General features: G+C 50.1%; 2 protein-coding genes across 4 annotated transcripts; one reads left to right on the top strand and one right to left on the bottom strand.

Annotated features, from left to right (window-relative positions):
- Positions 1–17194, bottom strand: LOC119707570 (syntaxin-2-like). Of its 2 annotated transcripts, XM_038152772.1 has the most exons (11): positions 17071–17194; positions 10350–10421; positions 9769–9868; positions 8398–8472; positions 7916–7989; positions 7170–7278; positions 6077–6150; positions 5839–5976; positions 4405–4515; positions 3234–3361; positions 1926–2052 (listed from the first exon to the last, which is right to left on the bottom strand). In XM_038152772.1, exons 1-10 carry the CDS (start codon positions 17098–17100, stop codon positions 3278–3280), a joined length of 867 nt encoding a protein of 288 aa, XP_038008700.1. In that variant the 5' UTR covers positions 17101–17194; the 3' UTR covers positions 1926–2052; positions 3234–3277. The 2 variants fall into 2 exon arrangements, with proteins under 2 accessions (XP_038008701.1, XP_038008700.1); XM_038152773.1 differs by lacking the exon at positions 3234–3361 and having other exon boundaries at positions 1–2052.
- Positions 17195–20905: 3711 nt separating this feature from the next.
- Positions 20906–25936, top strand: LOC119707614 (GTP-binding nuclear protein Ran). 2 transcript variants are annotated; one of them, XM_038152867.1, is made up of 7 exons: positions 20906–21022; positions 21619–21661; positions 22544–22628; positions 22722–22847; positions 23750–23937; positions 24451–24621; positions 24719–25936. In XM_038152867.1, the coding sequence occupies exons 2-7, from the start codon at positions 21626–21628 to the stop codon at positions 24761–24763; spliced, it is 651 nt and encodes a 216-aa protein (XP_038008795.1). In that variant the 5' UTR covers positions 20906–21022; positions 21619–21625; the 3' UTR covers positions 24764–25936. The 2 variants fall into 2 exon arrangements, with proteins under 2 accessions (XP_038008795.1, XP_038008794.1); XM_038152866.1 differs by lacking the exons at positions 20906–21022; positions 21619–21661 and having other exon boundaries at positions 22487–22628.
- The last annotated feature ends 682 nt before the right edge of the window (positions 25937–26618 follow it).

Below are 26618 nucleotides of genomic sequence, written 5' to 3'. Positions count from 1 at the left end.
GAGTGGCTGATGAGTTTATTAGTGCATAGGTTAGAGATTTACTCCCCTCCCACCTCCAAACAAAGAGGTTCATGTGAAAAGGTCTGTTTTGCTTTAAAACAAACTCAATGAGGCAGCTGTTCAACAAGAAGTAAAAACTGTGGAGTAGCCTATTCAAATTTCTGGTCTTGATGGGCAGATTACTGCATTACAGAGAAAAAATTCAACATGACAGGATTTTGAGGGTCAGTTTATAACCAGCTGGAAAACAGCAGGAGTGATTTTTCCCCCCATCTAATTCGCATATCTGTATAAATAATATTTACTGATAAAAATCTAGAAAACTACAGAATAAAATATATTTACCTAGAATGAGCATTAAGGCCACCAATCCTTCCTTACTTTGCATGTAAACTTCCTCACAAACATCAGTGAGCATTCTGGACTCAGAGGTAAAAGAAATTTTTGTTCATTGTTGAAGCCGAATTTTTCAAGCGACTTCTTTATGGCTGACTTCTGAAGAGACCAATAATAACAATAACAACAACGGTATTTGGTTTCTTTTTTAAACATGTTTGACATCTGAATAGCTCCAGCATATTCACAGTATACCTGGGCAGCAAAGCAGGAATATCCACACGTGCAAGTGTAAACTTTGCTGGATTTTGTGAAGTCTGAATTCTCACCTGTGAGTAACTTTGATCTCAGACACTTCCAACAAAACCTAAGTTTAAGGATTCTAAACTTGCAGGACTGAGTTACTGCAGTCAACGTGAGAGCTGAGTATCTGAAAACATTATGAGCAGTTTTAGACTATGTTTAAAAAGGCACAAATTACCCTCTCCTCCACTTCTCCTAGAGTGTAAATATATCTACATATCTACATGGATATGCTTAAACAACGAGGAGTCACAAACCCGAGTTACAAATACTTTACACACAGAAATACAAAAATAACCTGTAACGCTAAATGCAGTTATGTGGGTACATCTGCATGCTCTGAAGCCTCCAGCTGGCACTACAACAGGCACGTGCACACCCAAACACTTCATCCTTGTTACAGCCACACGCGTTCCATAACAAATCAGTGTCTTAGTTTGAGTTTCAGGCTCTTCTGGGGCAGTTCATCCCCCTGTGCTGTGCTCACGCATCAACAGCAGCAAACTCCAGAACAAGAAACTTGATTTGGCTTTATGAAGTCATCTCTGTCATGTTCAGGTAAGCAGTAAGGCTAAACTGATCCGTCAGTTTCCTCTGCACAAGAACTACCTGTGAAATTACCTGCCCGAGTGCAAACGCGGCGTTTCAGAGCTGTGTGCTTTTACCAGAAATGTTGCAACTCACTTTTTATTAACCATGAAGGAAGTATTTAAAGCAGTTAACCTTGACAGAAAAAATAAAAAAAAAAAACCTGGCAAGTGTAAAAAAGCTTTTTTTGTTTTTCTTCTCAAGTAACGCACCAGGCAGTTAAAGGAGTAGTCTTTTCAGGATAAGATATTTTAGCACTTGTTGGAGAAAAAGCGTAAGGCTTAAATAGGTTTAAGGTGACTAAATAATTAATACACTTAAACACAAGGCTACATGTCATAAAAATATTCACAAGAGTGCTAACAAAGGCAGCACTGGCAAGGTACTTAAAGTCATGATTAGAGTTGGGTTAGCTATAGGAAAAAAAAGCCAAACACTCAAAACTCAATAGTCTCTCAACTCCCTACTTCCACTGTAACACTGAGATGTGAAAAACCTAAGTTACTGTAGATGAAAACCAAGTTTCAGTCTCACAGGTGTCTAGGTGATGCTGTAAAATCCACACACCCCCTAAGGCATTCTGATCTTCATTTGTGAGTAAACATCAGGAGTGATTTTGCTTTCATTTCTAGCCATTAGTGACAGGTCATCATGGTGGGACAGGTAAGGCATCATCTGTGGAAAGGTTTGGTTTTACTGGAGATGGTTTGGAGTTCCTGAAGGCTGGTAACTCTTGGAATGTGCTTGCTAGGACAGAGTTGTTGCTAGGATAATTCCAAGTATCAGAAGCAATACAGTTACACATATTATTATGAACATCAATTTCTGCAGGGAAGAGAGAGAAAAGTTAAGATTGAAATACTTTGTCAGAGACAGAATTAAATATATTCAGAGCCACAGCAAGACTGACACCCAGGCTGAGTGCTGGGATTCTCCTTCTAAGGAGTAATCACTGCTATGATTTCCTGTTTCTAACACACGTGTAACCACAGTCACAAGACAGAGCCATCTGTGCAACATTTCTCTATTTTCCTTCACAGAATGTTGGTTATTACTCATGCCCAACTTCTGTAAACATTGCTGGGAACAGATGTGGGTCAGCTCTAAGGAGTCGCTCGCTGCCACCCTCCTTGGATAAATATTTGCAGCCTGCTCCAGCCCTCACAGCTGCACCCCAGTGGAATTCACCAGAAGGTCAGTGAGAACACTGAGCAGGCGACGGCTCAGAGGGGCTGCAGGGGTTAAAGTGGAGAGATGCTGCTGTGCAAATGCCTCAGGGGTGACTCTGGGGCAGGTGTTTCTGACTGCAGGGAATGGCACAGGGAATCCTGCCCCCACCCACGACCCAGAGCTGAGAAGAGTCTCCAGCCCCAGCCACAAACCTGGGTGTTAAAGGGTGTTAGTACAGAAATGTGAATTTCTGAGGAGCTGTCTGACGTGGGCCTGCTGCTGGTGCTCTGCGTGCAGCTCGGGGACTGTGCACGCTGCAAGCTGCACTGCTGCTGCAGCCAGGGCAGCGAGCTGCTGAGCTGGCTGAGCACTGTCTGAGCCAGAACTGGCTCTGTACTGCAGCAGAAACACGAACACAAGGAATCCCCTGTGCTGCACACTCTGTTATCTGCCACCGATTCACCCAGGCTAGCATCAATAACCAGTTTCAGGGGAAGGCATCTGAAGATGGGCTCCAAGCCATAACAGACATCTCCTTTTTAAAAACTGCTTAAAACCTCAGAAACCCCCACTGGGTAAAGTCCCAGGGGTGCTCCGTACTCCGGATTGTTGCTGATGAGAACTTTGAGCACAAGAACAGTGACTGCAAGGGCTGGGAGCCAGCCCCGGCTGCTGGGTGCCCTGGGCAGGGTGGCTGTGCGCAGCCACAGCACTCACAGGACCTGCCACAGGTCCTGCAGCACGACACAGCAGGGCCAGCAGGGCACTGCACAGGCTGAAGGGGAGCAGAACAGCACGGAGAAAACGAGAGCCAAATTAGTTGATTAGTTACTTACTGCCACAGTGGCAGGAAGCCATGCATGCTGAGGTTATCCAAGCATCACCGAATACCCACAGACAAACCAATTATCAGAGCTACTATGGCAATCAACACCACTGACACAATGACAATTATCACCATTTTCTGTCAAAAAAACAAGCGATGGTAAATATTAAGCACATCAACACTTGCATTTACGTTCAATTTTTCAAGTAGCTTTTAGATCCACAAGCACTGTTATTAAAGCCTCGTGTATTCTTAAATTGAGATTAATTTCTGTATAATCTTGCAAATGTAAGGATTAAGGTTTTTGAACAGGTAAACTCGTGATTAATGCCTGTTCAGTTATCAGAGATGATACAAGCCCCGTTTACACAGACATTAAGTGGGCTCTTCGAACACTTCTGAAAAGGGCTTTTGTGAGGGATCAGGGGTGTTATCTCTGTGTAGATCTCTATCTACAGAAAATGAATTATTCCCTCAAATCCAGCTCACCAGAACGAGCCGCACCCAACTGCACAGCACATCAGAAGGGAAATTGGAATGCAAAAATAAACTACTTAGTAGTCTGATATCAGAATATATTATTTGGTGTCTGATGGGAAGAAAGATACTGAAACAAAGCAAGCGCCCTGGAAAGTGCCAGAACCTTGCTTTGAACTCAAGCCCTCCACAAATTCAGTGTCACGGCACAATGCCACACCCTTTCCAGAGGGAAGATCCCCCCAATTTATCTGCGAAATTAAAAATCAAAGCACAATTTTTTAAAAATAAGCCTATTCAGCAAAAGCACTTTTATTTTTTCTGCTAGCAAATGGATTTTATAGCCTTAAATTTAAGTAAGTTCATTTGTGATAAACAGCCAGAAACTATTAAGGTTATTTAGAATCTGAATGACTTAATGCATTGTGAAAGCTGATGAGAAAAAGATGGGAATTTATCCACTGGAATAATACAAAAGTTCTTCTTTTGGGGTTTCTGCACTCTGTAATGGCAGCTCTGAGTGGAGCACTGTGAGCAGACCCTCAGCTGGGCACGAGCTGCTGATCTGTTCCCACAGGCCCAGTGCCTGTGCTCTGCTGCTGGTACAGATCTGCAGCACCAGCTGCAGCAGAGTCAGGCACAGGGGAGATGTTGCTGAGCTAAACTAAAGCAGCGCCGAGCGCAATCACAGAGAGACAACATACCCTGCGTGCCTTGCTCTGGTATTTCACTGCCTTTTTTGTCTCTTCTTTCGCATGCTCCACATAATCTGTCGCGTTCATCACGTTCTTTTCTATGTTGTTGATCATTTCTCCCTGAAAACGAGATTTTGAGGGAAAGCCAGGTTACTGCAATGCACGGATCTCTGTTTAATGGCTCCAGAACATCAAGAACACTTCCACAATCAATGATGCACACACTGGGGATGGCATTTAGTCTGCTTTGGCATGTGGAGGGAAAAGGGAACGAGAAGCAAGGGCTCCAGCTCTGAGCAAACCAGGGATGTTCAGGAGCAGGGCAGCGAGCTGCTCCTCGTGCAGGAACAAGGAGCGAGCCCCTGCAGACATGCCTGGTGTGGAGGCGCTCCAGCAGCCACAGCTGAGTGGCACACGGGGACCACAAAGCCCTGGAGTGGCTGCAGGGGGACAGGACACACGCTCCCTGCCTCCACACAAGGTCCTGCAGCTGTCTAACTCACACACGTGAGCTCCCAGAGCTCAGGGATGGGTGCCAGGGCATGACAAACTCAAATTCACCATGAGGAATGGCGTTTGGCAGTGGAATGGAGGATGGTGAAAGGTGACAGCAAGTCTGTTACCTGTGTCTCTGTCCATCAGAAGACATAATAAGCAGCAGTAAACAGCAAAGCATTACAGAATGATGCACAAGTAACTTCTGCTCGTGTGTAATTCAAAAGAAACCTGCTACCACGTTCTCTTGGCTGAATATTTAACATGAAAGCAACAAAGGACTTCTGGAACAAACCCAATTACCAAAACCAGGCAAGTTCCTCTAACTTGCTTCTCAGGCAAGTTTCTCTTCTAACACCATTCTTTTCCCTTTCCTGCAGAAGTCAAACCATTTTAAGATTGAGGTTAAGAACACTTCTGTGGGATAATTGGTATTGAAAGACTAAAAGTAGAACAGATTTATGTAGGTGCCAAGACGAAGCTCATGAGTACAAGAGATGGCTTGAGGGAACGTCAGGCCCTTCACATCCATGCTGGTGAGCACAGAACTGCACTTCTGCACGAAGTGCACGGTGCACACAGCCCTGCTGACACACCTGCACTCCATGGTGCCTGAGAATCCGAAATCCCCAAGGAATTAACTGTTCCACAAGGCAGCTTTTCTTACTTAAACATGCCCAAAGGTGTTCCAGCGTATTGCAATTAATCATATTGGAGAAAATACTAAATATACTGCCTGCAAGGCAAGTCTGCGCTCAGCTATTGAAAGCATAAGGACACTGAGATGGTCAATTTGTCCACGGGAACCTCCAGGGATTAATTTCCATGTATTTTAACCACAGATTCACTCTAAACCTGCACTGTCTGAATGTAACCCACTGCCATGCCCATGGCAAAGGGCAGAGTGAGGCAGCCCAGCCACGGGTGTGCCTGAGCAGCCCCAGGTACCTGAGTCTCCACAAACATGGCCATGTCCATGAACATCTCGTGCAGCTCCCGGATGCTGGACTCCAGCTTCATGATGTCCTTGTGGCGGGACTCGATCTCGTTCAGGGCTTGCCGGGTGATCTGCGAGTCTGAAATGATCTTGGGGACAAAGGGAGGGGACAGGGACACGCCTGAGTGCCAGCGCCCTCCCAGGAGCAGGCAGCAGGGCAGGGAGAGGAAATGGGCCAGGAATACATACATCAGAGGTGAAAATGGAAGGATTGCCACTCTCCAACATCTCCTCCAGCTCCTCATCAGTGGTGGTCTTCCCAGCTAGGATAAAAACAGCAATTAGCATGAGAGGCTAATGACAGATTTGAAAAGCACACGAAAAGCAAGATTTTCTTGTAATTTGTCAGTTCCCCTGTTTGCATTCCCTGTTTCAGCAATGTATATATTAATTTCTATAGAACACATTTAAGAAAGGACTAATTTCAGGCACTTTTTAGACACTTTCCAATACTGTGCTTCAAAGTGAAGTCAGGAAGCTTTCTAAATACTCCTAATAATGGACTGGAAGTAAGTCGTATGTGAGTCAGTCAACAAATGAGTAAAGCACATGTAACAGCAGCAGTGATTTTGTGCCAGGTGAAGTGTCCTTGTAGACAAAAACAGAACCACATAAAAAGAGCTGTTATCCTGTTAGGCATGTTAATTTTGGAATGGCTTTTAATAACACTTGCTGTTTCAGAATGCAGCTTTTCTTGATGCTTCATTTAAAGCTGCAACATTGGAAGTAAATGAAGCAAAGGAAAAAAGACGATTTCTTTAATAATTTTCAATCCAAAGGAAATTATTGAGTTTTCTCTCTTTTCTTTACAGCTGTTCTAGAAAGAGTAATAACAAGGAGTTTGTGCCACGCAGTAAAACTGATTCTTTCCTCTCACAGCCTGGGAGATGCTGTCCAGGATCTCTGAAGCTTTGTACACGAGTGAATGAGGAACAGGGGGCTGTCACTACAGGACACGAAAGAGCACCAACGCTCACTGCTGCTCTCAGGGTGAAGGGAAAAGTTTATTTCCTGACTCCAACATTCATAGATTTCCAAAAGTGACAGTGGATTGGAGGGTGACAGTGCCACCTCTCCAATGACACTGGACGAACCACCAGCCCATCAAATGTCTCCTCCTCCATAAAGGAATGCAAACCAAGGAGTTATCTACAGAAATTGTGTGAGAAAGTGCCTTACAAGAATGTAAACAGCAGAAAGCTCAGAAAATCTTAAAAAATCAGGGCGACAGGGGGCAGTGACAGGGAGGGACTGGTGGGTCTGGGAGCAGGGGGTCACTCACTGATCTCCAGCTGCCTCTGGATGCGGCCCTTGCTGCGCTCCCGGAACAGCGTCTGCGTCTCGTTGTACTCCGTCATCACCTCCACAAACTTGTGTGCCAGCACCGAGTGCTGCAGGGACAGCAGGACAGCGTGGGACAGGGACAGCACGGGGACAGGGGTGAGACAGGGACAGCACGGGGACAGGGCATCAGGGAGGGACAGACACGGGGACAGGGCATCAGGGAGGAACAGCAGGGACAGACAGGGACAGACATGGGGACAGGGAATCAGGGAGGGACAGACACAGGGACAGGGGCATCAGGGAGGGACAGCAGGACAGGGGTGAGACAGGGACAGGGGCATCAGGGAGGGACAGACACAGGGACAGGGGTGAAAGAGGGACAGCAGGATAGGGGTGAAACAGGGACAGACACGGGGACAGGGGCATCAGGGAGGGACAAACAGGGACAGACATGGGGACAGGACATCAGGGAGGGACAGATGGGGCAGACAGGGGCAGACAGGGGTGTCAGACAGGGACAGATGGGGCAGACAGGGGTGTCAGACAGGGACAGATGGGGCAGTGAGGGGCAGACAGGGGTGTCAGAAAGGGCCGTTTCTGTCACACAGCGACAGCTCTGCACTACAACTCACAGTGGCACTCAGAGCCCAAGAAAGCAGCACCGAGCTCTGAAATGAGCTCAGAACAGCTGAGCTCCTCCTCCGCCAGGACCCCCTGCCTTTCCTCCAGCTGAAGGGAGCCTACCTGTGTTTTCCTGATCCTCAGGTCCACTGACGTCCGATTGGCATTTTCACCCTGATCAAAGCTCTGCTCAATCGCTGAGAGCAGCACAAGAGCACAGAGTCAGTGTCAGCTATTTTACAGCTCAATTACTTTGTAAATGTTATTATTGCTTTTTAAAGGCACAAGTTCCACAGAGACGTGTAACATTTCAGGGGACAGGGGGGGCATATATAAGTAAAGTTTTAAAATAATTTTGGTAATTGGTAGAGATCTTTAAACACAGTAACTGCTGCAATCATACTCTTAACAGAGTCACACTACTGTCCATTACACTGGAACAATTTTAAAAGGAGTCATTTTGCAGTTAATCTTCTTCCAAAATACCATCTCCCCAAAAAGCACTTGAGTTGCAGAAGACATTTCTATATGGAGGAATTACTTTGCATTGTCATTTTCTGGGTTATTTCTGAAAGCAAGGAGTTCCACTTGTCCTCACAACTTACCCTTTAACCTGGCCCGGATTTTATTAGCAATCTTCTTGATTTCCTCATTTAGTTCTTCAAGTTCTTCCTTTGTTCCTTTAAAAAATATAGTTTTGGAACAGTTAATGATTGATTGCAGTAAGTCAGCGAGTCTATGAATCCACCTTGTAATCTCAGAATTTCATTCAGTACCACCATGCAGAGCTGAAGTTTATTATCCTCCGGAGTGCTTTAAATACTGTTTTTACAACAGCACCCATCTTATGACAGGCTTCCACCTGGGCAATGTTATTATTGGTTATTATTTGTTGGATATTATTTATTGGATATTATATTATATGGTTATTATCACCAAATCTTCAACTGAACCAGTGACAAACAGTTTTTCTAACACCTTCAGGGTAATGTTAATTTGCCAGTCGAAAGCTGAATGCTCCTGAGCTGTAAGTGGTGACACCACAGATTCCTGTCCCCTTTTCTGTGTGCTGTGACCCCTCTGTGCACTGCTTTAATGCAGGGACACGCCTGTGCCAGCGGCACGGTGACACTGGGAGGGCTGCCCCCAGAGAGCTGTGCACATCCCCAGAACACACCCTGCTCGCAGGGCTGCCACGGAACAGCCAGCTGAGCCCCGGGTTACCTGAGAGCCTGAAAAAGCAGCCTGCAAAATCAGCCGTGGGACTGCAAACACACACCAAGGAAAACGGGACGGGATAAAACGACTCCCCAAGCTCAGCTTCCACCACCGAGACGCAGTCACAGGATGAACGGCCAGCCAGCATTGCAACACTCACACAAAAGCACCTCAGCATCTTCTGTTCCCCTTTCTCTGAGCCCTGCCCGGAGCCAGCAGGGGCTGAGCAGGGACCACGCTCTGGGCAGGGCTCTGAACTTCCCAGTTCTGTGCTGGGAAAGCACAGCTGCACTTCCAGCCTGGGGGAAGCCTCTGAAAATAGGGCTGCACGTGGAACTGCAGGAGCTGAGCAGCAGCTGGCCCTGGTGCCACGCAGGACCCCGGCCCCACGCAGGAATAAAGATCTGACAGCACAAACTTCAGCTGACAGCTCCAACACTTGCACAGGCTGCAAGAAACGTAAGTAACCTCTCTGCTTCTGAAGGAAAACACCCACATTAAACTGAGTTTTGGTCTAGGAAAGGCTGGGATGATGCAAGAAATATTCTGAGCACACAGTTTTTCAAATGAGACTTAAAAAGGGTCAAAATAAACAAATGAAAGTATTAATTCAAAGTTAAAAATGAAAATGTTTACTTAGTGTTACATTTTGCATTCTGAACTCCTGAAGTTCTACTCCTATGGACAGCTAAAATAAGCAAACAATATTTCAGAATATCTAGCCACACTTATGTGACATCTTAAAAATTATTACTCACTTCCTTCAGGATTTGGTGCTGACAGGATAATGCTGTGCTGCTTCTTCACTTCTTCCACATTTTGTGCTATTTTTGCTATGTTATTTCTAATTTCCTCAACCTAGAGGAAGAGAAATATGGCAAAGAAGATGTTAGAATAATTTAGGGCAAATATTTTTTAAAAACCCCTGCTAATAAAACCCAAACTCTTTCATCTGTAAGTAGCACAGAAAGAAATCCCAGCAGAAATGTCAACATTTAAACAGCCTGTAATTACTTTTTTAAACTAAAACCCGGTATTGGTAATAGCAAATATATTCTGAATGGCCAAAAACTTAAGTGCTAATGTTCCTAATAAACAACTATTTTAAAATTTCATTAGCAAATTTCTTGTTGACAGGGAATTAAAAACATTTCTCTGCAATAAACACAGAAGATACCCTGAAATAAACTAACAGAGCATTACCAAGGCGTGTTTTGGCACACAATCACTGACCATACTGGGGTATGATGGGGTAGATGAATTGTTAAACCTCACTACGGAAATGAAAAGGCACAGAGAAGAATCAGTCTTCAATCCAGGGTGAATGCTGGAACTTTACCTGTTGGAAGAAGTCATCCATGAAATGGTCTTTCTCGATGATAACTGTCTCCCCATCTTCATTTCCTTTATACTGCAAAAGACAGCAAACAGCAGCCCGTGAGAGCCAGCCCCCGTGGGGACAGCACAGCCCTGCCCCGCTGCTGCAGGACACATTCCCATGGCTGGCACAGCCAGGGCAGCTGCCCTCTGCCGAGGGCTCTAATCTAAAAGCAAATAAGCAGAGAGGCCCCAGAAGCCAAGAGAGTCCTGGAGAGCAGGGAGAAAGCCAGCTCTGCCCCGCTCGCCAGCCCAGCGCACAGAGCTCAGCTTCTCCCACAGCAACAGACACGATCCACGTGCTCATTGAAGGGAAAGAGTTCAAGCTTCTCTTCCTCCGTTCCCTCCGTGGAGCACGGGCTGTTTGAAGTGCAGGGGGCCACAATGAGAACAAAACGCTACCCTTAACACACAGTCAACAGGTTATCTGTTAGGAGAAAACAAACTACAAGATATTGTCATCGAGGGACTTTCATTACAAGACAGCTTGCTTTTCTTACAAGGCCATCTGATCTTCCAACACCCACTCTCTGCTCCTAACCTCTGATCCTATTACCCACCAAGTTTAGTTCTGGTTTTCTTAAATTACGTGAGATACTTGTTTGCATGACAATTCTGCAATTTAATCCCGTGTCAAACACTATTATCTTATAAAGAAGTTACTGTCATTAGGAAAGGCTAGGAGTGCCCCAAACCCTCAGGGAGAAGTCACAGACTTGGTGCCAGCTCCTCTCCTGCAAACTCGGGGAATGCACAAAGCCCTGGGGCAGAACCCAGCCGGGTTTTGCTCAGGGGAAATAAAGATGCCCCAGGAGAAATACAGGAAGGAGATGTCACTGCCCTCCTGGGCCAGCACTCGGGGCTGGCTGTCACTGAGCACTGGGTAAGTTACTCCTTTTGGGGAGATAAGGCCAGAACTCACATTATCTGTCCTTGCAGATTGCCATCAATTAACAGCCTTGCTCAACGCACACAAGGGAGGAAGTCTGTGCCCCAAGGAAGCCACCCACAACTTTACCTTTCCCAAGACTGCCCTGTACCAAGCCACAAGCTCCAAGTTAATGTTTAAGAAGGAGCTACATTTTAAAGACATTTAATTTCATTATCTATGCAAAAGAACTACCTATGTTTATATTTACTGAGTAAAGGATCATTTTTCTGCTTGCTCATAACTGCATCCTATATTTAGCTATTTGAACTAAAAATAATGAAGATACCATCCACTAAGGGATTCAGAATGTCAGCTTTCAGTTCGATCAGATCTCAGTGAACTGTGTAACACCTGAGTGAATGCTGGATGAATGAAGGACTGCAATGTGACTCAGGAATCTGCCTGGAGATGCTCAGCTGGGAGGCAGCTGACCATGACTCCCCAGCCCACAGCCTGTGCCATGTGTATTTCACTGTCCTGCCTGGTCGCAGTGATTCCACTGACAGGTCCATTTGGTCAAGGATTTATGGACAGCCTAGCTCAGTCACCAGCACTTGAGACACCTGAGAAGTCTGTCAGCCTCTGTTCTCTGCATTCTAAATCATCTCTTACCGAAAGCACAGCTCATCTGCTGACTCTCTTAGGCTGATGTGCTTTTGTGCCTCTTTAGACGAGCACAGCACTGACCAAGAACTCACTTTTATCAGAGTTTAGCAGAAACACACTGCCCTGCCTGGACTTCACCTCCCCAGTACAAGCAGTATCACAAAAAGCTGATAAAGAGTTTCACGTCAATGCCAAGAGCAATCTAATAAAGTCTGTTTGCAGCTCATACCTTGACCTTGGGACTCAGAGTCTGGGACTCGCAGCTCCATAAACATTCAGAGACTGTAAAGCACATCCAGCCCCGCCAGGGCTTGTGCTGCTGAGGCTGGGACAGGGTTAACTCTGTCCCCAGCAGTGGCACGGGCTGTGTTTGGGATTTGTGCTGGATCAGGGCTGGTGACACAGGACCCAGGGCTGGTGACACAGGGACCCAGGGCTGGTGACACAGGGACCCAGCTGGACCAGGGCTGGTGACACAGGGATGTTTCAGCTCCAGACCTACAGAGGCAGGGCCTTTTCTGCTGCCCTCCAAGGGGCTGGGGAGCACAGGCGGCAGCAGCAGTTCCCAGGTGACCCAAGGGACATTGCAGGGCACGTGGCATTATGCTCAGTGCGTGAAGCTGAAGCAGGAAGGAGGGGGGCACCTTTAGCCTTCAGGCATTTTGTCCACTGTTATGTGTGACAGCTCTGCTTTTCTGCAGACCCTGCCTGCCCAGTGGAAGTAGGAAGGAAATCCTCTTCCTGCTGTGCCCACATGTAGCTTTTACTTTACCAATTAAACTGCCTTTATTCTCAATCCTTGAGTTCCCTCACTTCTGGAATTCTGCCCCATCCCACCGGGGCGAGCGAGGGAGCTCTCGCTGCCAGCAGGGTTAAACTGCAGAAATTCTCACCAGGTCATTTCTCAGCTCCAAGCAGAAGCTATGCTGATGGTTTATGAAGCTGCTGTCACTTCCACTACCTGACAGAACTGCAGAAATAACTCAGGCTGGAGATGTCTTTGTAATTACTGACCTTTGGAACTGGAAACAGCTTTTGCCTGAAAAACATGACTCTTACTTGCCCTTGAAATTCCGTTCAAGGTTAGCAGTTTCTCAGAGCAGATCACACACATTCCTGTGAAAGCTGCAAGGACCACAGCTGACCATTCATTATCCCGGGGAGCCAGCCCCAGGAGTCCTTACACAGAGTTCCAGCCTCTCCTCTCAGCATCCCTGTGTCCAGAAACCCTTCTGCAGCCAGCAGGCAAGGAGGGCTTGCAGAGGGCCGGGAGAGCTGAGGCAGCTGGGGCAGGTCAATCATTAACGTGCCTTTAGCAGCAGCGCTGTACCAGCCCAGCAAAGCACCTCGCACGGCCACCGAGGGCACAGGGCTCATCCTCAGCAGTCACACCTGACCCAGGCAAACACGACAGCCGTGCTCTCCTGCTGCTGCGAAGCTTCACTCTGGGCTTGTTTCTGTACCACCACTTCCAGCAATCCCAACCTCTGTGACTGCGGCTGTCACCCACTTCTAACTATCCCAACCTCTGTGACTGCAGCTGTCACCCACTTCTAACTATCCAAACCTCTGTGACTGCGGCTGTCACCCACTTCTAACTATCCCAACCTCTGTGACTGTGGCTGTCACCCACTTCTAACTATCCCAGCCTCTGTGACTGCAGCTGTCACCTGCTCCTGAGCAGTCCTGAACTCAGGCAAACACGACAGCCGTGCTCTCCTGTTGCTGCAAAGCTTCACTCTGGGCTTGTTTCTGTACACCCACTTCCAGCAATCCAAACCTCTGTGACTGCGGCTGTCACCCACTTCTAACTATCCCAACCTCTGTGACTGAGGTGTTTCACCTGCTCCTGAACAGTCCTGAACTCAGATTAAAAAAAAAACAGCCATGTTCTCCTGCTGCAAAGCCTCACTTGGTGCTTGTTTCCAAACCACCCACTTCTAACAGTGCTAACCTCTGTGACTGAGGCGTTTCACCTGCTCCTGAACACTCCTGAACTCAGGCAGAAACAACAGCCGTGCTCTCCTGCTGCTGCAAAGCCTCACTTGGTGCTTGTTTCCAAACCACCCAGTTCTAGCAACCCGAACCTCTGTGGCTGAGGCTGTCACCTGCTCCTGAACAGCTCTGGGGGCACCGAGTGCCTGGCCAAGAAAGTGTTTAGGAAAAATCAATGCACTTCTGCCCGAGTTACAGGTCCTGCTTAAAACAAGCTGCAGTCAAATATGAACTTGTAGATTGCTACGTACTACTCATTTTTCAAATATGAACTTGGTATGTACAACTCATTTTTCAAACATTTCACGTAACAGACCTTCGTTAACGCTCACAGGTAAAGAAATACAAAAATCAAGTACTTTAAATGATTCACCTATCAAGCATGAAAAACGGACTCCAGCAGACAGGTCTGCATCCACTTCAGCATGTCACAAGGGGGAAATTTTGGAGCCATGTGGACAACGCAGCCCAAACCTGAGATCTAAACCAGCACTCTGCTTGAGCAGAGGTTTATGTCTTCTGAAATGGCAGAACAGCAAAAAGGAAGTATGAATAGGTTTTATTACCAGGCTTTTAAAGGCTGCCTGTCTGTAATAGCTGAAGTTGGCTAAACGTGCTCAGCTGGAGGCTGAACATGGTCTGCAGAGCTCTCTGAGAGCCCTTTCAGATGGAGCTCATCTGGGCACAGCAAACCACGCAAGGCTGGGAGCACATCCTGCAATCGTGGCTATGCACCACTCACTCTCTTATTCCCTAAACGCCTGCTATAAACCACTGCTGAAAGCACTGTATTGGGCCACAGAACCTTTCAATCTTACACTTATTTGTGCTCAAAATAACTAAAACCAGTCTGGAATTTGCTCAATTGTCCCATTAATTGTATTAAAAGACAATTCAAACAGCTTAAAGAGGTTAATTTAGGCCTGCTTAGAGTAATTTAGAAATGACATTAAAATAACCCCCTGAAGTTGAACAAATACATTTATGGTTGCTGTCTTCTCAAAAAGCACATAGCTTACAAAACTCCTCTGAGCCAGGAAAACAGGAGGAAGCAGCATTATCTGAAGGCTATATAATCTGCATGTCATCAACCACTTCTTTCTCCAGCAACTGTTTAACAGCCTAAACACAGTGCACTAACAAAAATATCTGACAGTTAAACATAATATTAACAAAATATCTGACACTGTTGTGTCAACGGACCACAAGCACTGATAGGCAGCATTTCTCCCTCTTCCCCATAATGATCTAGGAAAAACTAACAACAGAAAGCTTTGCCTGCTGCCCAGTAAAATGCAGGAACACAGAAATGGGGAGATGGGAAAGGAGCGTTTCTGCTGACGGCAGCGGTGTGCTCAGTAAAACAGGCCAGAGCACTGGGCTCTCCGGGACCCCTGTGTGCCAGGGAGGGTCTGGGGGCTGCAGGGAGCTGACCCACCTCACACCGCTGGGGCACGACCAGAGGAAACAATGAACCCTCATGGCAAGGGAAAGAGGCAAGGCACAGCTGTTCCTGGAGACTTTGCAGGCCTGTTGGAAAACCACAATGCCCATGCTCCACTCTTAAAGATTAGCCAAATGCAATACAGCGAAACTACATGAATAAACCTAAACACTTAGGAGAACAGGCAAGCAAGAGTTAACACATCGTTCCTTTGGATTCGCTCTTCCTTTTCAGAGCATCTCATCCACCTGTCAAGCATCTCTGCTCAAAGCGTTCATCCTATGAAAGGAAAACCACAAAATCACTATGCTTTTGGTATTTCAGATAAAGATGTAAGATGGAAGCTGCTGCTTCAATGAGCTGCCCATGGAAATGGGAACATCCATCTCCCTTGGATCCACAAAACTTCAGGTCAACTACACACCTCTAATTGTGATGAAACATAGACTAGATCCTCAGTAACTTTAACCTTCATTTAATGTTGAAGTATTTTCTTCACTGGAAGAAAATGTTTAAGTCTCCAAGCTGTCTATTAATTCTGCAGTGGGAATGACATTGATGAACACGTGAAGCACTTCAGCAATACTGGCCGAGAGATGTTTAAAGAGCAGCCCACTGCAGTGATGTTTTCAGATGTCAAATACTAAAGCTGCCTTAAGAATTCCTCTGTTCAGCTGCATTACACACTTTTAACCCTGTCAATGGCGGGTGTGGCAGGGTGTGGACTGGTTTCCTCCATTTATGAAAACACAGAACAGGATTAAGTCTGCGGGTATAGAATTATAAATATAGAGCAAATTTGGATCACTACTGGTTGCTTCCTCTATCTGGGAAGTGTACACCAGCACTGAAATCTGGCATGTGTTCCCACAACCTGGAAAGGGAACAGCTATGCCTGAAAGAAATGGCACTGGTTTTTTGGCATGACTCCAAAACATCATTCCTGGTAGAGAAACTGAAATTTAATAATCCCAAAACTTTTCCAATGCCTATTCATCCTTTCAGAGAGAAAGACAAAAAGACTGGTAATTCCATCACTAGAGATGGAGCTTCCAAAATGTATTTTATGGTCCAGAAGATGGAAGAGCCCCAGACCTGAATGCAGCTCAACACAGCCCAACTTCCACACATACGAGCAGTACTGGAACTATCACAGGAACTCCTGTGTGTGCGCTCCATTTCCATTCCCTTCCAGGAAAATAACAAAACAAAACCCTGAAATATCCTTTTATTTTACCCAAGTCATATCCTGTCGCAGACAGACGGACGGTGCCTGTCCCCAGACTCTCCCTTCTTTTTTAGGACACAGTTTCCAAAGCACAAGCAGCGGAAAGGAAAAGAGCGTATAAACAGCGGCAGCTACCATTTTGTAAACACGCGGAAAACGGGGCTGGCATTGCAGAGCGCTTTCCTGCCGCATCACGGCCCGAGAGCCGCCGGGCGGACAAACCGACCCCGCCGCGGCCGGGGCGGCTCCGGCGCCGAGTCCCCGGCGAATCCAGCGGGATCCCCGGGGAATCCAGCGGGATCCAGCGGAACCGCGGACTCCAGAGCCGCCCCGGGCGCTCCGCAGCGGAGCCCGGCGCGCCGCAGACACCGCGGAGGGCGGCCCGGCCGCCGCAGGCCCGGGGGTTCCCGGCGGAGCGGGGCCCTCCCGGCCCCGGCAGCGGCGCCCCCGCCCCGCCCGCTCCCCGCGCCCCGCCGCACCTCCGCCAGGTCGGCCAGCCGGTCCTTCATCCCCGCGGCGGCCCCGCGGCGCCCGCCGCCCGCCCTCCGCGCCGCTGCCCTGCGCGGGCCCGCCCGCCGCGCACGCTCGGCCCGCCGCCCGCGGCCCGCCCGCCGCCAGGGGCCCGCCCGCCGCCGTGACGTGAGGGGACGGAGGGCGGGCACGGAACGGGGGAACGGGGCACGGAGAGCGGGGAGCGGGCCGGGGAGCGGCAACGGCGGAACAGGGCACGGAGAGCCGGGAGTGGGCACGGCAACGGGGGAACAGGGCCCGGAGAGCAGGGAGCGGGCCGGGGACCGGGGAGCGGGGAGCGAGCACGGCGAAATGGGCACGATTGAATGGGCACCACGGAGCGGGCACGGCGGGCAGTCCGGCCCCGCGGCACGGGCACGATGGAGCGGGCAGGGAGCGGGCACGATGGAACGGGCACGATGGAACGGGCACCATGGAATGGGCACCATGGAATGGGCACGATGGAGCGGGCAGGGAGCGGGCACAATGGAACGGGCACGATGGAATGGGCACCATGGAGCGGGCACGGCGGGCAGTCCGGCCCCGCGGCACGGGCACCATGGAGCGGGCAGGGAGCGGGCACGATGGAATGGGCACCACGGAGCTGTACAGTGTGGTCGGTTATTTCTTAGTGAGAGAAGGAGCTGTACAGAGTGGTCGGTTATTTCTTAGAGAAGGAGCTGTACAGAGTGGTCTGGTCATTTCTTAGTGAGAGAAGGAGCTGTACAGAGTGGTCTGGTTATTTCCTAGTGGTACAGGCTTCCTGAGAGTTGGCAGGGCAGAGCAGGCACGGGCTAGGGAAGGCAGTGCTCCTCCTCCTCACATCTCCAAACGCTCTGTGCCTGCTGCCTTTGGTATGTCTACCTGAGCCAGACTCGCTAGGTCTGTTCACAGCTCACCTGAGTTAAGATACAGGAAATGGAAAGGCCTTCTAAACGTAATTATTCTGCTGACTACCTACGGATCTCATGGACTAATCTTGCAGGCAGTGATCTAACACTGCTGAAGTGTTTTGCTGCCTTTTGAATGGGTTATCTGGAGCAGATGTTTTGTGCATCCTCTGAACTGAACACTTAATTATACATGCTGATGAAACAGATGCTAAAAACTAGATTCCACATGGTAATTTATCTTTTTAACAAAGAAGTAGGTGTTTGCCAGGAGCTCAAATGCTATGATAATGGAATTTTTAATTATTCCAAAATAAAGTGCTAGATAGCTTACAGGGAAAAAGTAGTTCACTAGTAAATTTGTTACAATATTAAGAAATAACTAAAGCACAGTGAGTGTTATATACACAGTTACAGATTGCTTTCCCCCCCGAGTTTATATTCTTTAAAACTGCCGAACTCTACTAATGTGGCTTTACGGCCTCCTATTTATAAACACATTCCTGTTTGTCAAAAGGAGATCGCCAGCGTTTTACCAGGATAGCATTGTGCTGAGGAAAATAAAAGATGAGTTGCATGTTGTGAAGAAATAATCCTGACACCTAGAGGCACTCAGCAAAAGTGCTAAAAACCACACAAACCCAGCTCATCTCAAAAAGGGAAGGCAAATTCAACGTGCCAGTGATTTATCCAAGGAAATCTCACACAACATTTGGATTGGCATTACACTATCAAATAGGCAAAAATTACAGCACGTGCCAGCCAGTCTTGTAAAGCTTTGAGTATATTTTGTGTCTCTGTCAGAGGAAATTAACAAGAAATAAACTACATTTGTATATATCAGCTGCTGTCAAATACTTTCCTTGTCAATTCCATTCATTGAGATAGATGTAAAAACATATCATTCATTTCTTCTAGATTACAGGGACAGCAACAAATATAATAAAAGCAATTTAAGTATGCTGGATTAAAAAAAAAATACCAGAGGCCTTAAAAATCAGAGTGAACCTGTGAAATTGGTATTTACAGACACATGCAAAACTCGCACATTCTTTGGAAGTCAGTTTTCAAACAAGTTTTTTTCACTGATGTTTGGACAGAGTTCTGAGATCTTGGAGAACTATTCTAAATGCAAGGCTTACAGAACAACTTTTGCTGTCACTACTGCACTGTAGTGAACGCAGGTCAGTTTGGACGAAGAACGGAAAATCACGGTACTGAGGCATACGGAGGGAAAGCCCCTTAGACCACAGCCCATCGTACCTGAGAGCTGCTGTCAAACCTCCTGCTGGAGAAGCCTCTGCACTTGAACAGTTTATCTAAGTCACTACGCGCCTTTTGCTCACTTTGTCTGCAAGAGAGCATCGCCGGCTGAGAGCATCTCCCGGCATTTCATCGGTGCAGCCGGGTCGGTCCCTGAGCCGGGCACAGCGGCTGTGCCACCCTCACCAGGACAGCCCGGGAGTGACCGCAGCCCGGGAATGACCGCAGCAGGATAGACTGAGAGTGACCACAGCAACCACAGCCTGGGAGTGACCGCAGCTCGGGAGTGACCACAGCGGGACAGCCCGGGAGTGACCGCAGCTCGGGAGTGACCGCAGCTCGGGAGTGACCGCAGCGGGACAGCCCAGGAGTGACCGCAGCTCGGGAGTGACCGCAGCTCAGGAGTGACCACAATGGGACAGCCTGGGAGTGACTGCGGCAGGACAGCTCGGGAGGTGCTGGATGTGCCCGGCAAGGGCAAGCGAAGCCACGAGAGGTGTGGAGAGGTGTGGAGAGGTGTGGAGAGCCTCCTCCGTGGTGGAGCTGAGGGGCTCAGGGGGCACCTCCTGCTCCCCTCGGCTGTGGCCAGTGCCTCCTGCCTGCCTGAGGCGAGGCCCCCTGCACTGTGGGTATGTGGGAATGCCGCGAGCACTTTGGGTATCTGGGAACTCTGGCTGCTTGGGCACTGGAACGGGGTGCCAGCGGGCGATGGAACCCCCATCCCTGAGGTGCCTACGAGGCTGTGGAGCGGTTTGGGAGGCCGTGCTGGGCTGGCTGGCCTCACAGGGCCCTGCCCGGTGCCCTGCTCAGTGTCCTGCCCGGTTCTCTGCTCGGTGCCATGCCCAGTGCCCTACCCGGTGTCCTGCCCGGTGCCCTGGTCAGGGCCGTGCCCGGTGCCCTGGTCAGGGCTGTGCCCGGTGCCCTGGTCAGGGCCGTGCCCGGTGCCCTGGTCAGGGCTGTGCCCGGTGCCGTGCCCGGCTCAGTGCCCGGTGTACTCCCGGTGCTCTGGTCAGTGCTGTGCCCGGTTCCCTGCCCGGCGCCCGTTGCCCCGCTCGGTGCCGTGCCCGCTGCTCGGTGCCCGGTTCCCTGCCCGCTGCCCTGCTTGGTGCCGTGCCCGGTGCCCCGTGCCCGCGCTTTCCCTCATGGCCGCGGCCCAGCCCCGTGCCCCGCTCGGGGCCGTGGCCGGTTCCCTGCCCGGTGCCCGGTGCCCCGCTCGGGGCCGTGGCCGGTTCCCTGCCCGGTGCCCGTTGCCCCGCTCGGGGCCGTGGCCGGTTCCCTGCCCGGTGCCCGTTGCCCCGCTCGGGGCCGTGCCCGGTTCCCTGCCCGGTGCCCGCTCCCCGCTCGGGGCCGTGCCCGGTTCCCTGCCCGGTGCCCGCTCCCCGCTCGGGGCCGTGCCCGCTGCTCGGTTCCCGGTGCCCGCTCCCCGCTCGGGGCCGTGCCCGGTTCCCTGCCCGGTGCCCGCTCCCCGCTCGGGGCCGTGCCCGGTTCCCTGCCCGGTGCCCGCTCCCCGCTCGGGGCCGTGCCCGCTGCTCGGTTCCCGGTGCCCGCTCCCCGCTCGGGGCCGTGCCCGGTGCGCCGTGCCCGCGCTTTCCCTCATGGCCGCGGCCCAGCCCCGCCCCCCGCCGCCTCCCGCGCGCCGCGCCCCACGTGACGCGTGCCCCGCCCCCGCCCGCGGCCGCGCGGTGTCGCCGTCCGGGTATTTGAACGGCGCTTCCGCCATTTTCCCTGCGCCCGGCACGGAGCGAGCAGCGGGAGAGCCTCGGTGGAGGTACGGGCCCGCCCCGGCCCGGCCCCGCGCCCGCCGCCGCCGCGGCGCGCTGGCCGCTCCGGAAAGCGCCGCCGGCGGGGCGGCGGTCCCCGTTAGCTCGCGGCCGGGCCGGGCCGGGCTGGGCGGCGGGAGGCTGCGCCTGAGGGAGCGTTGCGGCTGCGGGAGCCGGGGCGCGTGGCGGTTTTCCGGGGCGGCGGAAGGGCCGGGGCCGCGCGCGGCTCCGTCCGCGGTGCAAGGGCGGGCGCGATGAGCGGGGCGGCGAGCGGGGCACGGCCCGAGCCGGGCGAGGCGGCGCTGCTCAGTCATGGTGCCTCATGGCGGGCCCGCCGCGCGGGGAGGCCCGGCCGGGCGGGCGCTCCGCAGCACCGGCCGCGGCCTCTCCCCAGCGGGCACAGCCGCAGCGGGCGGCGCGATGCGGGCTCCGGAAGGGCTCCGGGAGGGCTCCGCGGGCGCGGGGCGGGCGGAGGCGGCGCCGCCATTGCCGCGCGCGGGGCCGCCACACGCGGGCGGGAGGCGCCGCCCGGGCCCGGCCCGGCGCTGGAAGCGGCCCCTTCCGGCGGGCCGCCCGCGCTCACACGCTGCCATTTCCCCCGCAGAGCCAGCATGGCCGCCCAAGGAGAGCCACAAGTGCAGTTTAAGGTAAGGCAGCGGCTCGCGCGCTGGGCTTGGGGTTTTTGCCCCCCTCCTTCAGTAGAAAAGTAGCGCGAGGTACTCTCGAGTGTCGACGTGGATGGTGGGTTTGGTTTCCAAGCGCTGCTCTTTCCGTAATGGGGCGGTTTGTTGTAATGTTGGGTGCAGCGCACACGAAGAGTCTGTTAGCTGTGGCAGTATATTCTGTTTGCAGTTTAATCTGATACAGTTTAATAAGTATTTGCCTACAGAATGCAGTTCAATTCTTAAATTCAAAAATCACTGTAAAAGGAGTGATCTAGAATTAGACTTACTCGGAATGAATTAGAATGAATTAGAATAGCATTCTTTATGTTATGTGCTCATTGATCAAGTGTTTCAGAAGAGAATTCTCTGATGTTTCGAGTGGATGGTGGGTTGGTGGTGTTTTGTGTTATCTTAACAGCCAGAAGTCCTGAAGACTGCTTCTTGAAGGTTGTTACTTGTGTTTCCTGCAGTTCTTGGCTAGTGTATTCCAGTTCATGGTGGGTTTTGGGTTTGTTGGTCTCTTTGATTGCAAGATAACGGGTTTCTCCAGTGGCTGTTTGGATAATTCCTTTCCAGATCTGGTCACATTCAGGTTGAAAGCCCTCAACATTCTTCATTCAGTCTATTGCAGTAGTTTGGTAGAACCATGTTCACAGTGCAGTGCAGTTCTTACCTGCAAGGACTGGGTAAGACTGACTTCAGGGCTTCACAGCCTGGTTCCCAGCACAGGGAGCTGCCTCATGGGCAGTTCTGTTTGCAGCCCCTTGTAGGAGCTAAGCTCTTTGTAGTAAAGAACAGTATCTGTGCTAGGATGACTGATAAATGTCTCGATGCCTTGCTCTGACTCTCTTTCTCTCTCCTCAGCTTGTTCTGGTTGGTGATGGTGGCACTGGTAAAACAACATTTGTAAAGCGTCACTTGACTGGTGAATTTGAAAAGAAGTATGTAGGTATGTCTGAAGAAACATTTGAGCTCCGGTGTCTTACAAATGGGAGGTCAGCCCATGACTTGCTAAATGTGCTGCTTTGTGTTCTTTCCCTAGCAACGCTGGGTGTTGAAGTTCATCCTCTGGTGTTCCATACTAACAGAGGCCCTATTAAATTTAATGTATGGGACACAGCTGGCCAGGAGAAGTTTGGAGGCCTGCGTGATGGCTACTACATCCAAGGTAAGAACTGTGGGGGACAGTTCTGTGCCTCTCGGGCTCAGTGCTTCCTTCTGCTCATGCTGGAAGCTGGCAGAGTGGCTGCAGCGATGAGCTGGCATGGAACTCCTCAGACTCTCAGCAGAGGATACTGTCCTTTGCCACACGACGTGGGAACACGGTGAGGTTGTGTCTCAGGGGGTGGCTGTGGTATTAATGGAATGACCAGGTACCACTGGCAGCCTCTGGCGGGTAAGGGGGAAACGTGTGCTTCACTAAGTGCAGGTTTCTGTCTATTGCTGTGCTCAGGCAAGGGCTTGGAACACAGACTCAGCATTTTCAGTACCCTGAGCAAGTTGGACGCCTTCATGCCAAAGTCTGTGTTTCTGAAAGTGCAGTGTTCCTTACTTCTGCTTGGCAAGGGTCTGTCCTGTGCTGCTTCACTCACCTGCATATCTTTGTTACATCTTCTTTTTGTGAAGCGTTCTTGAGTTCCTGGAGAAACTGCTCTGGACAAGGGCATCCTGAGATGTGGACCCCTGGCTCTCAGCCTACCTTTAAGCCCTATTAGTGTGTCTGAGATGAGTTAAAGAGGTGCTACCTGATTCTGCCAGGCGTTTGGGTGAATCCAGGCTGGCTTCCATGGTCTGGTGTATTCCATTTGGTGCAGTGCCATGCTCCTTGGTGATACAGCTGAGCTAGTGGAGGCAGCTGGACTGCTGTGAGGTGACGCAGCGTGGGCCGGGTTCTGTGGGCTCCTGCCCTGACCTGGTGAACAGAGCAGGAGCTGTCCCAGCTGTGATGCTGAGAGGGAATAGCTGGTGCAGATGCCTAACCCTAGTGTGGCATGTCTCTGCGTTCCTCTCCATCCTGTGTTGAAAGCAAGTGCTTACACCTGGTGTAACTTGACTTCCCTTCTCTTGCAGCTCAGTGTGCCATCATCATGTTTGATGTAACATCCCGAGTTACTTACAAGAATGTACCTAATTGGCATAGAGATCTGGTACGAGTATGTGAAAATATCCCTATAGTGTTGTGTGGCAACAAAGTGGATATTAAGGACAGAAAAGTCAAGGCAAAATCCATTGTGTTCCATAGGAAGAAGAATCTCCAGGTAAGCCAGGAGGAGTCCAGTTGGTTTTGTCTTGTGAGTGCAGCTGGGTTGGATGGTGAGAGGGGTGCTCTGTCATCACAGGCAGCCTCCCATCTGTGGGCTCTCCAAGCCAGCATTCAGGGGAGAGGCAGGTCATGATGTGAAGGATGATCATCACTGGCCTGCAGCACAAGCTGTGCTGAGTTCTTCAAGAACTCGTGTGCCCTTGGCTGTAGCTGCTCAGGATCTCATCTCATCATGGCAGGACTGGGACCACAGTAGATCACATCGCAGGAGAAGGATATGTGCACTGTGGTCTCCTGGAAGTTTTGTCCTTGATGAGATTTGATAACCTTTCTGTTAATAGTTTCTGCCTGGAACTGATTGTTCCTGGCCACTTAAATCATAACTGCTTATGGAAACAAAAGCCATGCAGTCAAAAAGAAGAAGGTAAAAGAGTTGATTGTGTTAATCTTGATAAGCTCTAAACATCAGAGGGTTTTTTAAACAATGTCTAATGTGTGCTTTTTTCAGTATTACGACATTTCAGCTAAGAGTAACTACAACTTTGAGAAGCCTTTCCTGTGGCTTGCTAGGAAGCTAATTGGAGATCCCAACTTGGAGTTTGTTGCCATGCCTGCGCTCGCACCTCCTGAAGTGGTTATGGACCCAGCACTGGCAGCACAGTATGAGCAGGACTTACAGGTCAGTGCAGGGGGCACGGGGGAGCAGCTGGCTGCTGTCACACTCGGGGCACAGGCAGCTGAGGAACAGTTCTGAAGTGTGATTTCCTCTCTTGCAGATTGCTCAGACCACTGCACTGCCAGATGAAGATGATGACCTGTGAGGGATGAAGCTGGAGCCCAGCGTCAGAAGTCTAGTTTTATAGGCAACTGTCCTGTGATGTTGGTGATGCAGCGTGTTTGCCACTTTATTATCTAGCTGAACAGAACATGTGCTTAATCTTTGGGATGCTGAAAGAGATGAATGGGCTTCGGAGAGTGAATGTGGCAGTTTAAAAAAAAAACAAACAAAACAAAATGAAAAAAAAAACCAAAACAAAAAACCTTCATATTTTGGACCTGCATATTTAGCTGTTTTTTGGACTGCAATTACTTCCCCTTTTGAGTTTCAAATACAAGACTGCTGCAGTCACACCAGTGTTAAGTGGAAAATCTTGTTTCTGTCATTCCCATTCTTTTGTTTAGGTAATAAAGTTGTATTTCAAGTATCTCCAAGAAAGTGAACTTTCATGCATTGTTAGGAAAACTGTTCAAAGTGTCTTCTGTTCTTCATTTGAGGGTAATACTTGATTGTCTACTACTGCATTTCTCATTCTGTTTTCCTTCTGCTTCTCATACTAAGCTCCTCTTGCTGATTCAGAGCTAACAGCCTGTCCTTTTTTGCTGGCTGCAGAGCTGCCAGGCCGAGCCCCAGCAGCGAGCACGGCGTGGCAGAGGGCAGTGCTGCTGCTGCAGGGCTGCAGAGCCCAGCTGCAGCTCTGCTTGCACGTGCTGCACTGGCGCCCAGCCCCGGCTCCTCAGTGCCACAGGTCCCCGCAGCTCTGCTTTCAGCAGCCAGCAGCAGATGGCAGCCGGGGCTGGAGCTGGCTTCAGCTGTGTCTTTGCATGGAACAGCGTAGAGCTATAGCTGGTTAAACCAATTCTAAGCATCCTCAAGTTCACTAACCAGAAAACAGCCATGGTTCGAGCCAAAACGCTCTTGCCTACCCAGTGCTATCTTTGCTGGAGCCACAGTGATTTAAACATCTAGACTTTACTGTAACTGCACCAAGTTCTTAATTTGAAACTGGCTTATTACAGCACAAATGGTGGAAAATGTCAACTTTTAACACTACCTTGTAGAGATGAATCTTGGTCAATATTAGTACTGCTAGTAAGCAAAACTTAAGTTTAGGAATTTTTTTTTCAGTAGTGTTTGAGTACATGAAGTCTTGAACTCTTCAGTTTTGTATTTTTGGTTTCTTAATAAAGTGGAGCATTTCATTTATTCCTTTTAACTTGCATGTTTGTGTACGTGGATTACTTCAATATTCAGCTTTTGCTGCCTGCTAGCAAAATGTGCACTACGATTATTGTGCAGTATTGCTCTAAAGGAGTCATTTTTAAGTTAGTGCAGTTTGGGAATTCTTGGGGCATTGGGCTTTTTGGTTTGTTTTTTGGCTACTCCGAAGCATTGAAGCGTTTGAGAGTTGAAGCTCCTGGATGGAAATGAGGGATGTTGCACACTTGGTGTTTGTGAAGGGAACTGTTCATTGCCCCTTCTTGCTGCATAACCCTGCTCTAACTTCTGTGGTGGGCTTGTGCCTGCAGCGTTACTAATTCCTGCGCAGGCCGTGGCTCATCCTGCTGCCCTGGCTCTGCTGCTTTGCTAGCTGTGCTGTGCTCTGGTAGCTTTTGTGCCTTCAAGCTCTCACTTCTGCAAACGGCTGCCCAAAGCCAGCACGGAGCGCTCCTGCAGCGCTGGCACGCTTGGAGAACAGGCAGCAGCGGCCCGGGGCTGAGCTGGTGTGGGTTCACAGCGTGGCACCTGCACAGCTCCCCTGCCTGGCTGCTCCTGGGGCTGAGCTGGTTGGTGTCACAGTGTGGCACTGGTGGCACCTGCACAGCTCCCCTGCCTGGCTGCTCCTCCTGGGGCTGAGCTGGTCTGGTGGCACTGGTGGCACCTGCACAGCTCGCCTG

The sequence above is a fragment of the Motacilla alba genome, chromosome 15, assembly GCF_015832195.1.
Source record: "Motacilla alba alba isolate MOTALB_02 chromosome 15, Motacilla_alba_V1.0_pri, whole genome shotgun sequence".
NCBI lineage: Eukaryota > Metazoa > Chordata > Aves > Passeriformes > Motacillidae > Motacilla > Motacilla alba.
The sequence above is the reverse complement of the archived record's forward strand: the minus strand, read 5'-3'. Positions and strand labels throughout refer to the sequence as shown.

Bases quoted from the DNA above. Each gene is read 5' to 3' on its own strand.
- LOC119707614 (XM_038152866.1), top strand. From the start codon at position 22,502: ATGTCTCGATGCCTTGCTCTGACTCTCTTTCTCTCTCCTCAGCTTGTT. The intron at 22,629-22,721 runs GTATGTCTGAAG...TTCTTTCCCTAG, and splicing joins ATTTGAAAAGAAGTATGTAG to CAACGCTGGGTGTTGAAGTT. The intron at 24,622-24,718 runs GTCAGTGCAGGG...CCTCTCTTGCAG, and splicing joins AGTATGAGCAGGACTTACAG to ATTGCTCAGACCACTGCACT.
- LOC119707570 (XM_038152772.1), bottom strand. From the start codon at position 17,100: ATGAAGGACCGGCTGGCCGACCTGGCGGAG. The intron at 8,473-9,768 runs GTGAGTAATAAT...TATTTTTTAAAG, and splicing joins AGCACCAAATCCTGAAGGAA to GAACAAAGGAAGAACTTGAA. The intron at 4,516-5,838 runs GTACCTGGGGCT...TCTCGTTTTCAG, and splicing joins CCATGTTTGTGGAGACTCAG to GGAGAAATGATCAACAACAT.